The following is a 12,853-nucleotide window of genomic DNA, read 5'->3' on the forward strand; positions in this document are numbered from 1 at the left end:
ATAATTATTTCGTAAAATCGACATTCTATACACCTTCAGGGAGACAGTTCCAGCGGGTGGGTGGAAGGGATTAGAGGCTGATGATTACCATAGACAGTAACTGTTCTTTGTCAACGTAGGTGTGAGAAACCTCGCGGGGTATACGAGATACAGAGATTCAGTTGGGGGTTGGTGAGTATAAGCAGGGAGGGAGAGAAGGAGAGAAAACGGAGGAAGACAGAGACGGAGCAGATAAAAGGAAAGAGTTTTCTGACAAAAGATGTTGTCCAAAAGTTTGATCTTAAAGCCTGATATAATTGGTCGAAGTCGATTTCGCGCAGTCAACTTCACGAAGCTTGATTTTGCAAAATAGGTAAGTTACAGAAGCCTTCACACATTTTCGGCAAAACCCTGCCGATTTCGCGTAATGGGCAGCTTTTTGTCGATTACGAGAAATGGGCAAAAAAATTATGCCGATTCCGCGAATTCGGCAATTCCGTTAATTTGGCACGACATATACAAAATACACGTCCTTGTCCCGTTTTGAACTTCAGAACTGGCTATATACAGTATTCTTCAATCTTGCACTTTCCAAACAAAGTCCACATGTAGGCCTATTTTGTATTGTCTGTGTCTCACCAGGAGGCGGACCACGGGTGTCACTCTTGGTTGGTCCAGCCAAGTCTGGTGACCGACTCGACTGTGTAACAATGATTACCCCGAAGAAGTTTTAAAGCTTTTGTCCTCTCTGCTCATGATTGTCCACTGTCCTTTGGGCAGCAGGTGGCGGAAGACAGTTGTCGTTCCAAGACGTTTTGTGTGTTTGTTCTTTAACGCAAAGTTCTACAGAATGTTATGTCCGGTGGGACGTTCAATTCAAATTCTGCGTAAACATCTTGGCCACGTTTTATTTCAGAAGTCATGCAGTTACTAAAAAATCAGCTGCCGCCCTCTGATATTCTTAGCACTCTCTTCTGTGTCCAAAGGACTTCCTTAATGATCACCCCATGTTCGGTACTTTAGTAGGGGGTGGGTGACCCCAGCTGCCAGTCTGGCGCTGTCCCCGCCCCTCCCTTCCTCGTCGACTTGTCACAGTGGAGAGTTTTTTCTTTTCAAGACAGAGATCGATACATCTAAGAATTAAAAAAAAACAATCAAATAGAGTGGTTTATTGAACTATGCACTACAATTTAGATGTTTGATGACCTTTTGACCACAGCTGTCTTTTGGGCGTTGTCTCCCTTCCTCGCAATTGTCTAAACACAGAGTAAAAGGTTTCCTGTTATGGCAGAGATCGATGTTCTTTTGAGCAAGGTCTTTTAGACTGCTGTTGTTTTGTTTACTTTTTCACCTTTCTTGTTAAGGCCAGCTAGTTCCCTGTGTCAAGCCATGCTTTTGGTGTCTTGGTTAGTTGTGTCAAAGAGAATTGTCAACCATGTACTTGGCTCTCTGGTCGCCTCTTCCTGGTGAACTTCAACTACCGCGCTGTGGTGGCCTCAATGTCGTTCTTCGCCAACCTAGGGTCGTCTTTTGTGCTCAAAATGGTGAACAAGCGCAAGGTTGTCATCAGTGTTCATTCATCAGTTTACTGATCTTGGTTAACCTCATGTGATGGATGCGCTGTGGTGGTCTCAGTGCCGCTCTTCGCCAACATAGATTCGTATTTTGTGCTCCAGATCAATCTCAAGGTTGTGCTGGGTTTTTTTTTGGGTTTTTTTACTGATCGATTTTTGTTCTGTCTCTCAACAGGAGGTGGTGAACCACAACTGCCGCGCCATGGTGGCATCAGTGCCGTTTTTCACCATAACCAACTCGTCCAATGTGTCGTTCATCGTGTAAATTCACTCACCACATCTCGTTGTGTCTGTGTCTGTCAACAGGAGGTGGTGAACCACAACTGCCGCTCCCTGGTGGCATCAGTGCCGTTTTTCACCAACGCCGACCCGTCCTTCGTGTCAGAGGTGGTGAGCAAGCTGAGGTTCGAGGTCTACCAGCCCGGCGACTACATCATCAAGGAAGGCACCATGGGCACACAGATGTACTTCATTCAGGAGGGAATTGTAGACATCATCACGTCAGACGGTGAAGTGGCCACAAGCCTTTCTGATGGCTCCTACTTTGGCGGTAAGTTCGGGCTGTGGTGGCTATACTTTCTGGTATAGAGCTGTGTTCAAGGGATAAATGACAGAGAAAGAAATTGTTAGTTTTAGAATCGGATGGGAGTTGTTAAAAATTTGTCTTGTTGTGATTATTCGATGGAATGGTTTGGATATACCTTAATTGTCTTTGGTAATCAACAAGATACTAAAAACAATTGCAGCTGTATGTTGTGTGTATTTCAGTTAAAGTATTATTTTGTTTCCTTTTTTGTGCTCAGTTACATACTATTCAGCTTGACACAGCTATTTCTGATTCGACCAGGGCAAGACATTGTCGATTTGAAACTACAGATAGCTTTGTGCCATGTCCTTTTGTTTGCATTTTGATTGTTAATGGGAGGCAGTGGAGGCATTGAAAAATGACATAATAACAGTCACGTTTTACGAGCTTTGTTGTCTTACAAATCAATCTGTAGGTTGTAAGAGATTGTAATGTATCGATTGAACATGGGAAGTTCCTTCTTTGAGCCATGTGACGTTCGAGTCCGACAAAAACTCATACTTAGGAGGCTAGCCGAGGCTACAAAAGAGTGCATATTTGTGTGCGTTCAATCGTTAAAAAAATAAAAAGGAATTCTTACTATCATCGATCGATACATAAATGTTATTGTATTTTTGACCAAAATACAAATAGCGTATAGTATATTACTGCCTTGTCCAGAGCTGTTATCCCCAACAAATAACCATTTCTCTCCGGGTTTGCACAGAGATCTGCCTGCTGACCAACGCGCGGCGAGTGGCCAGCGTCAGGGCAGAGACCTACGTCAACCTGTACTCACTGTCCGTGGAGCACTTCAACGACGTGCTGGAGCGCTACCCCCTCATGCGCCGCACCATGGAGTCCGTGGCCGCCGAGCGCCTGACCAAGATCGGCAAGAACCCCAGCCTGGTGTCCAGCAGGGCGGACCTGGAGGAGGACCAGAAGCTGGTCAACGAGATCGTCATGGAGTCCACGCCCATTCCTACCTCCGCCAGCGAGGACGAGGACCGCGACTCGGACGAGAGTTCTGACGGGTCCAAGCAGAAGAAGCGGCCCTTCAAGTTCGACTTCGCCAACAGGCTTCACAAGATCTCCGAGGAGAAAAAGTTCAGGTCCCGTGAGAACCTGAAGGACCGGGACCTGATTGACCTGACGGACCACAAGCACAGCCACATCTGGACCAAGCTGCCCAAGGTGTACTCGGGCTCCAACCTGTTCGGACTCAAGGTGCCCGGCCTGCCCGAGAGGAAGCGGTCGGGCAGCGTTGGGGACGCTTACGCCCTGAGCCACCAGGACAGCATAGAGGAGGAAGGGCCAGAGCACAGGAGGGACTCTAAGGGGTCCGACGAGAAGCGACGAGCGAGTTTCCTGAGCGGCAAGCTGTTCAAGTTCGACGGTCGTGGGGGGGAGGTGCGACCGAAGAAGCTGAAGGACACCAAGACCCCGTCACTGGACGACTCCACCTCCATGCGCTACCTGACGCTGCCAGAAAAGGCTCAAACGCCTGCCTCGCCCAGCAAGAAGGGAGGCCGGCCCAGGAGCGTGGCCGAGATCCTCGTGGAGAGTGTCACCAGCGAGATGGGCATCAAGCGGCCTAAGGACTCGCAGACCTCCTTCAGCCACCCCTTGATGATGGGGCCCGCTGTCAGCCTGGCGATGGGAATGGGCATGGGTCCTCCTCCGTCTGGAGCAGCTATGATCACCCCCTCCTCCACCACAGAAACCACCACAGCTTCTCCAACACACAGCGTAGGAGAGGCCAGCAGTTCCCACCCCAGTCACGTCCACTCTGCTCCGCTCCTGACTTCGCTCGCCACCGCAGTACCTTCCACTTCCTCCGCCCCCTCTCCCTCCTCCTCTCCTGCCCTCACCCGGTCCGCAGGCCCCTCTCTAGCCCCTCCCCCCACTTCCTCCTCTGCCTCCTCCCATTCCACCTCTGTACCCATCCCTACCGTGGCTGCCACCGTGTCCACGGCCACGCCCCCTAGTGTCTTCGCAGCCACCAAGAAAGGGGAGAAAACTCGTGCAGAACCTCGCGTAACATTCTCCAACACCCCCTCCATAGTGACGGTTGAGGACGGGGGGTCGCCGCGGGAGAGGAAACCGTTGATCCGGGCAAAGAGCGACAGTAACGTTTGACAAGACGCTGGGGCTTCGGGGCGGCAGAATACTTGAAGGAGGTCCAAGTATGTTCTTCATGCATGCAGCAAATCCACAAGGATATATCCTTAACAAGGGACAGATTACCAACGCATGTGGGAAATGAAGCTTTCCTCGTCGTCGTTCGTCATGCATGCACTACAAGATGTCAAACAGGAGCGATAGTAACGTGTGACCAGAAGCTCCGGGGCTGCGGTATACCAGACAGCTGCGTTGATGGAAGTATGTTCCTCGCTTCGGGGCGGCAGTATGTTCCTCGCTTCTTCTTCGAACTGTGCCAGAGAGAAAACAAGCGACAGAAGGGGCGGGGAAAATTCATTCCTGGCACAGTAAAGTCACCCTAGTGAGTTCCCCGTTCTTCATCTTCGTACTGTGGCAAGGACCAACAAGAGATTGATGTTGAGGGGACATCTTGATGGAATTCTCGAAGAGAGCTGGAGCTCGCCGATCTCTCTTCGACGACATCGAGTGGACACTGGGATTTGTGAAGTAGGAGGGCAACATTCCAGATAGCAGTGTCTTGGATGCTCTTGCCCACAATGGACAGTGCAAAGAGTGGTGGCAGTGTTACACAAGAGATGTTCCTGGCGCAAAAGAGTAGAGCACATCTGGAATATTTGTTCCGTGTTGCTTCCATGAGAAGTATTTGGTCTTGCGGAAACTCGCGGTGTGATCAGGGAGTTAAAGAGTGCTTGGTGCTCCTGGTTTGATCTATAGAAAGGCTGGCAAAGGGTTGTCAGATACCAAGTTCGAGAAAGAAGACATAGTCGCGCTATGCCTAGTTATTGGCATATTCATTGACATGATAACAACACTGTTGACATGGCTTTGTGTTGCCCTGCCCCTGATGTCTAAGTGACAGATTTGTTCCAATGAAAAAAAAAGTATCAGATCTCAGCTTAGTCTATAATGACTGTCTCTCAAGTGACCAGAAAATTGTGTCTAAAGTCGTTCACCACAATACACGACAACTACTGTTCTCATTCAACACGTTAGCTGCATGACTGAGAAAGGATGAAGAAGCTTGTTCTGTTCTGTCCAAAGATGCGGAGTACGTTTGCTGATCATCGTCATGTTACCCTCACTTTCCTGCTGAAAAGAGGAAAGATGACAGTGAATACCATACACTCGTCCATTGTGTCTAGTGAATTGAGAATCAAATGTGTCGTCTCCTGACAGGTTGCAATATAGGGTTGCTACTCTAGCCAACAGTGACTATTTACTATGTTTAGATCTACAAACTGTGTTCTATATACTCTCGTCAACACACCAAAGGAGAATCAAGTGTGTGTAGTGTCCGTCTCTTTGACAAATGTTGATTGGAACATGTGAATGACCTTGTACCTATGCCCCGCAGATCATTATAGTGTATAAATGTATGCTGGGATTTCGACACGATAAACTGTGCTTGTGTCTGGAGAATTCAGTCGAGTGTGAATAGTTTTTCTTTTGATTTTGCTGGGCATGCATTGTGTGATGTTATCATGAGAAGATTGCGCAGTGAATTGTTAACACCTTATCCCACGTTTAAACCAAGGAATCATATACATGGGTTTATTTTTGAAGATCTGCTAGATTATAAAAATTTCGAAAAGTGCTTGTCGGCAAATGCAAATTTAGTCACACACATTACGAAAACAAATCTTGCTTAGATACAAATATAACAGAAAGAATGACTCAACAACATCAACAACAAAACAATAACAGCAACACCAACTACACAATCTGCTCAGAGGTGAATATGAGAGAAAGGGTGATTTATCAACAACAACACCAACAGCAACAACAACAACAACAACAACGACGACGTCTCAAGCAAGCTGCAAGAAGTTAAGTGATTCGAAAGAGGGGAAGAAAGATTGCTTAGAAGCGAGGTAACGGATGGAGTGAGGAAGATTTTCATAACAAATGATCTGGACATGTTATACAATAGTGACAATATTTCCTGAACACTAAGGATACTAATATATGTGCTGTGATCTGTGCGCGCAGCCGTAGCATATACGACTGTACTGGCGCACGTTTTCAAAAGTGTTGTGGACACGGAATTTCGCCATTAATTTAGAGCAATAATGCACATATTGACCTATTGTTTTATTTCTAATGAGTGAAGTGCCCGATGTGCACGGTTATACCAGTCAAGGTTGTTCGTATGTGTACACCTTGTTAGGTGTCTTTGTCTTGTATGTGGAGGGGAGAAATTATGCACCAAACTAAAGGCTAGAGATGGAGATAAGATGGTGTATTAGTCAAAGGACAAGCGTGTCTGAGGGGTGATGCTGACAGCCACTGCTGTGGTCAAAAGGCTCCACCGCTCGTGCAATCGTGCCGTACGCAGTGACCTCGTTGTTGGTGATGAAGCTGGTTACGCAAACAGAGGATCACTGATTTGCGGAACTCTGCACTGACGGATGCAATGGTCTTCTTGTTGCCGATTATGTTCGTAACACCTTCAGAAGATCCTGTGTACAGCTCTGCACTACAATACTTCAGGTCATGTGCACGAACATGATTCAGTGCGTGCTTGTTGAACACCATTACATGGTACTGGGGATCAACCGCAATGTGACGAAGCGAAGCATGAATGTGGTTTCCACTTCATACACGGAGACTTGACAGAAATGACTACAAAAGGAGCCAGTTCAAATTGTTGTGTTTGGACATCTGTAGTGAGGATGCTTCATGGGTGTTCTAATGACCTTTGACAATATGCAAAAAGAGACAGAAGCCAGCATGATTTTTTTTTAAATCCATAGTTCTTTAATTCCACATCGCCATACTATAGATATGTAGTCAGCTAATCACCAGAGCACAAAGTAGGTTTATGAGCCTCATGTTATTAAGCTCCATGCCATTCATCTTAGCACAGCTGCTCATGCAGTTGCAGTTGTCACATAGCACACATTAGTGTATGACATGTCACAAGATGAAGACTTTATTTCAACCATGTGCAGTACACTAGGAAAACTGCTTAACGACTTTTTTGCAACGGTAGTGAAAAGTGTGGACGTCAGATGAGAAATGATTACACTGAGTTATACCCTCTGAATTGTTATTTGTCATTATTGCATTTTGAAATTGAGATGAGAAATGTTGACATAACTTCAAGGAGGGGGGGGGGCTAGATATATAATAAAATATTGTTCAACAATTTTAAAACGAATTTGTATCAGAAATATAGCAATCCGCATACACCTTATTTCTCTGTTCTTAGTTGTGTTTTCATTCGCCGCACACAAACACAACATCATGAATTCCAATAATGATTGTGTGTGTGTGAAAGCAATAACGTAGAGTAATATGCAATATATATATATATATATGTAGCGTAATTATATACCACATAAAAGTAGTCGCTATTTAGAAAGCCATTATTCTCTCGGACCAAATCAAGGAAGCCTTATTGATGAAAACTGAACAACGCATGTCAGTTGGTTTATGTTTTTTTTAAGTTCATCATACTGAGCATTTTGACTGTGCATTCTGACTGTGCATACTTCAAGATGGAACGATCTTGGTTCCCTTCACAATTAACCACAACATAAAGGTGTTTTTTTTTAATTTACGATTTCCAAAAATAACTCTGTCGGTATTTTTTTTATTGGTTTTGATGAGTTGCGCACACGTGACCACTCGCGAAACACAAGTGGTCACCGATCTCTGCAGGCCAGCGGTCATTGCGGCAGTACAGATTTCAGAAATAAATCCCAAAGCAGATAGATTGCCAACGTTCTAAAATCTACTTCCAAAACCTTTGGGTCGACGTACCAGTAAATGTAACGTTTTGTTTTGTCTATGATAAACGTTCCAATTACCTACTATTCTTGTTTATTCATATTTTTGAAAGAAAAAGGCGTTATGCACAAAATGCATATCGGAGCTCATTTTTCACTGTGGTCGCCTTGATTGCCCACAGTCCAACTGACTTGATTCCATTGTTTGCCTCACTGTCTTGTACGTGGCGCAACTCTTTTACGCCCATAAACGCCCCGACAGAGTTATTTCCCCACATGGTCTATTTGATCGCATCCTTTAGCAGGACGTTCCCAATTTGTAGAAGAAAGGAAACACTTGTACTGTAGCCTCACTGTAAATGAATATTTTGTAACTCTTTTCCCAGACATCAACACCGGTACCGGTCGGCGCCAAGTGCTTTGTAGGATTTATCATTGATTTCTCTCTGATTTGTTTCGTTTCTCTTTGTGTTGTATTCCCATCACCTAAAGGCACACTCATTCCCGCGCGAGACCGTCATGTTCACCACCACGGATTTGTTCAGACATTTTCCACGTGCTGAGAGCATCCTTCCACTTTGACACATACCGAAAACCAACAGCCTTGCGATTTTCTTTGCTTAGCGACTATTTTTGTCTCAAGAATTTGTTTTGTTACTGGCACTGATGTCAATCTGTTAAATTAATTCAGCAAAAATTATCACTCTGCACAGGATGCAGCAAGGTTGCTTATTTTTGGTGTGTGTCTAAGAGGACAGATGTTCTTCTTACCCCATGTCAAGGCCTAGGCAGATCTGTGGTGGGCGACACCCCCCCGCGGGTTAGGGGGAAGAATTTACCCGATGCTCCCCAGCATGTCCTAAGAGGCGACTAACGGATTCTGTTTCTCCTTTTACCCTTGTTAAGTGTTTCTTGTATAGAATATAGTCAATTTTTGTAAAGATTTTAGTCAAGCAGTATGTAAGAAATGTTAAGTCCTTTGTACTGGAAACTTGCATTCTCCAAGTAAGGTAATATATTGCACTACGTTGCAAGCCCCTGGAGTAAATTTTTGATTGGTGCTTTTGTGAACAAGAAACAATTGACAAGTGGCTCTATCCCATCTTCCCCCTTTCCCCGTCGCGATATAACCCTTCGTGGTTGAAAACGACGTTAAACACCAAATAAAGTAAATGTGGTGGGCGACACGATGGCTCAGACAAGAAGGACGGTATCTTTCATTCTTCGTCGTCCTTTTTTGTCCACATAGTGATTCACTGTCAACTGTGATTACGAATGTCAGTGAAGAAGACAATATTCTCTTCTCTTTTTGTTGTTATTGTGTTGTTGTTTTTCTTTTTCATCGCCATTGGCACCTCATGGGTACAAATTCTGCCGAAATAAGCACCGTCAAGACAACACAAATATAGGTCAAATCTTGCTTCGATGTCTTTAATCACGAGTGAAAGTCCGTCATAATAATTATGTTAATGACATGTCCACTTTCTTCAAGGGTATAAAATGTCCACCTTTCATTGTATCACTGAGACGTGAAACATAACAAAGCGATAGCAATTTTTTGTAGAGAAACAAAAATATATATAAAGCAATCAACGCGAAGACCTAACCAGTGTCTGCCGGATTAATTTCCTCTCCGACAACTAGTGTAAAAGTTTTCATTTAAAAGACTGAAGCATAAGTATGCGGCTAAATGGATTTTCGTCGGCTTCTCAATAGTACGCAAGAATATGATTGTCCTTCATACTTGTATGCATGTTTTTGGCCGTGACAACATATCAGATGAAATATAAACTAACTATAGTGTAATGTATCGCTTGAAATTAAATTACGATCGTCAGTTACCGTTGTAGTATCAATAAGGTGTTCACAGACAGACAGACGTGTCGTCCTGTAACCTTTAAATAAGATAATCATGCAAGCAAAGATATTCCGATTTGACTGTCTCATACCCACATACGCACAAATATCGCATTCGCATGTTGAGGTGTATGTCATTGTACACGTATAGTCGACGTGTAAAATTCCATTTGTTTTTGTTCTGTAGTTTTGCATATATATCTGAACTTGCGACTGTGATAACATTTATATTAGTGGTGGTAATGACTTTGTGTGATTTAATTCCTTCAAAAACTGGTTTCCGTTTCAAAGATAATTTGCCCATTGACGAGCTTCTTTATTTCACTACGAACAGGCTTGACATTATGGCGAGACAATTATACTAGTTTATATTTTATCTTTAGGAACAAACACAATTTAGCATGAAGGCGAAATCAAACTTTAGATAAAAGAAACATGAACAGACCCTGCTATAGTTCACGGCACGGAGAGACTCTGCAGTATTTAATAGGCACATTAGGCCAAGTTTTGGTATGTTTATCATCAGTTCAAACTGGAGCAAGAAAAATATATTTAAATCTTTTCTTTGAAAAAACGATTGTCAAAAAATTAACCAGTAAGTTAGCTTTTGTTTTCACGTTTAAAAAAAAACCTCGGTTAGAGAGGGACGAAAGTGTGGATTTGATTTAATCATTATAGTTCGTTCGTTCTCCTACAAAAAGTGTGCACAATGCCAGATATGATTCTGTCATGAGTTTCAACGATCTCCTTTAAATTGTGTCGAGCATTGTATTTTTTTTAAAGTAATAGCAATCAATGTATTACTTTGACTCGTAAACACATTTAGTGACATAATGAATGTTAGCCTTTCGTCATACTCCTTCAGGTTAAAATAACATTGTTTCGCACTTCAAAGTAAGGCAAAGTCGAGCACAAAAACCCAAGGTGAGTTTCAACAAACATAGTATTGCAAAAACACAGTTCACTTGTAACAATTAGTCAAAGTGTAAGTCAAGCAAAAATAAATGTGTCCTTTTATTTCAACGAATAATTGCAAAGCAGGCGCATAACGACGTTTGTCTCGCTGACTTTGGCATATGATAATAAGCATTGGGAAAGCAGGTCCCTGGCAGACTAGTCTGACACGACCTTTTTATGTTTATCAAGGTTTAGTATGAGGTTGAGTTAACACGGCATGAATGATCTCTTTAAGATTAACAGGAACCACATCTAGTCCTTCAGAAATAACTGTTTTCCTGACAACTGCACGTATGTGTTGCACACTCTCGTCACGTCGTGACCGTTCCTATAGAAATATGCAAATGCGATTTGTCTGTCTCCGTCTGTGCACATCCATACCATTTCATATCCTGTCACATCATCCAATGAAATCATTGTTCACATAATATGCAAATTTTGGTCTTGTACATAGCTGTTTTTGTAGGCACACAGGATGTTTGCAAGTGCAACGAAGACTTAATGACATCATGAGAGCTCATTTAACATGTGATAATAAAGCATAGAATACTTGGGTGAAAAAATGAAGAAAACGGAATAAAGCGTTTGAGTTTTGATTGCTGCAGTTTTGTTTTGGTGGTGTAGCTTGGTGGATGGACACAGATTGTCAGAAGCGAACGAAGAAACGAATGTGAAAAAACAAGTCCAAGGTGTTGAAAAGTCATGAGCAGAATCAAAGAAAAGATACTGTGCTTCTGAGTATGATTGCGGCTGCGACTCAGAAGAAGTGTAAATGAAAATGTTATACAAGTGGATAATGATTCTACAAGCTCCAGTGGCTTTTCCCCTTTTTTTACATTTAGTCAAAATGTTGACTAAATGTTTTAACATAGACACATATGTTATGTTAACTGGAAATCGAGACGATGGTCGTGGTGTGGGGGAGGGGAGGGATGTGTGGACCGATATTCATGACACTGTTCATACAAATTCTTTCACATGATCATCCCCATAGCCCCCCGCGGGTCAGGGGGAAGAATTTACCCGATGCTCCCCAGCATGTCGTAAGAGGCGACTTACGGATTCTGTTTCTCCTTTTACCCTTGTTAAGTGTTTCTTGTATAGAATATAGTCAATTTTTGTAAAGATTTTAGTCAAGCAGTATGTAAGAAATGTTAAGTCCTTTGTACTGGAAACTTGCATTCTCCCAGTAAGGTAATATATTGTACTACGTTGCAAGCCCCTGGAGCAATTTTTTTATTAGTGCTTTTGTGAACAAGAAACAATTAACAAGTGGATCTATCCCATCTCCCCCCTTTCCCCGTCGCGATATAACCTTCGTGGTTGAAAACGACGTTAAACATCAAATAAAGAAAGAATCATCCCCATACTCATTTTTACCTTGATAAAACCTTTGCGTTCCCATGGACGTACTTTTGATATGATGATCATGTTCACAAATTAGTTTACTATCAAGCGACGTGGAAACAGTCATTTATAACTTGCCCGGGTGGCATTATATTGTACGTTCTGCGCTTAAATGCTATATGATATACTACGGGGTGGGCATGGACAGTCATTCCAAGTGTAGGTTAGAGGCGCGTCACTTTAGCCACAGGTGTGTGTGTGTGTGTGTGTGCGTGCGTACTTACCTCTGGGTACGTGCTTGCGTGCGTGTGTGTATGTGCGTGCGTGCGTGTGTGTGTGTGTGAATGTGCGTGCGTGCGTGTGTGTGTGTGTGTCATTTCAGACCGTGACTGATATTCTCCAACGGACTGAGTGTTTGTTTACATTATACGAAGCGTTTTAGCTCGGTGTGGCACGACATATGCATGCGTTTGCTGGACTTGAGGTTTGACTTCCTCAATGATCCAACAGTCTTAATCTGCTTTGACGAGTGGGTATAAAGAGTATCTATGAGGACTAAATAAAAAAAAGATGACGAAGGGAATCCAGCTCCTGACACAGGATAGTGACTGTAACGTTTTGTTTTGCCACAATTAAACGTTCCTATAACATAACTTCAACTTGCATATTTTTTGATAATG

General features: G+C 43.4%; 1 protein-coding gene across 1 annotated transcript in view; it reads left to right on the top strand.

Annotated features, from left to right (window-relative positions):
• LOC138977326 (potassium/sodium hyperpolarization-activated cyclic nucleotide-gated channel 1-like) overlaps window positions 1-11,422 on the top strand; it is a gene marked incomplete at its 5' end in the record, with an annotated part of 43,451 nt that extends 32,029 nt beyond the window's left edge. The window contains 2 exon segments of the mRNA XM_070350228.1: window positions 1,860-2,103; window positions 2,846-11,422. Of these exon segments, the coding sequence (XP_070206329.1) occupies window positions 1,860-2,103; window positions 2,846-4,257 (1,656 nt within the window).
• Window positions 11,423-12,853: the final 1,431 nt, after the last annotated feature.

The sequence above is a fragment of the Littorina saxatilis genome, linkage group LG1 (assembly GCF_037325665.1).
Source record: "Littorina saxatilis isolate snail1 linkage group LG1, US_GU_Lsax_2.0, whole genome shotgun sequence".
Lineage (NCBI taxonomy): Eukaryota > Metazoa > Mollusca > Gastropoda > Littorinimorpha > Littorinidae > Littorina > Littorina saxatilis.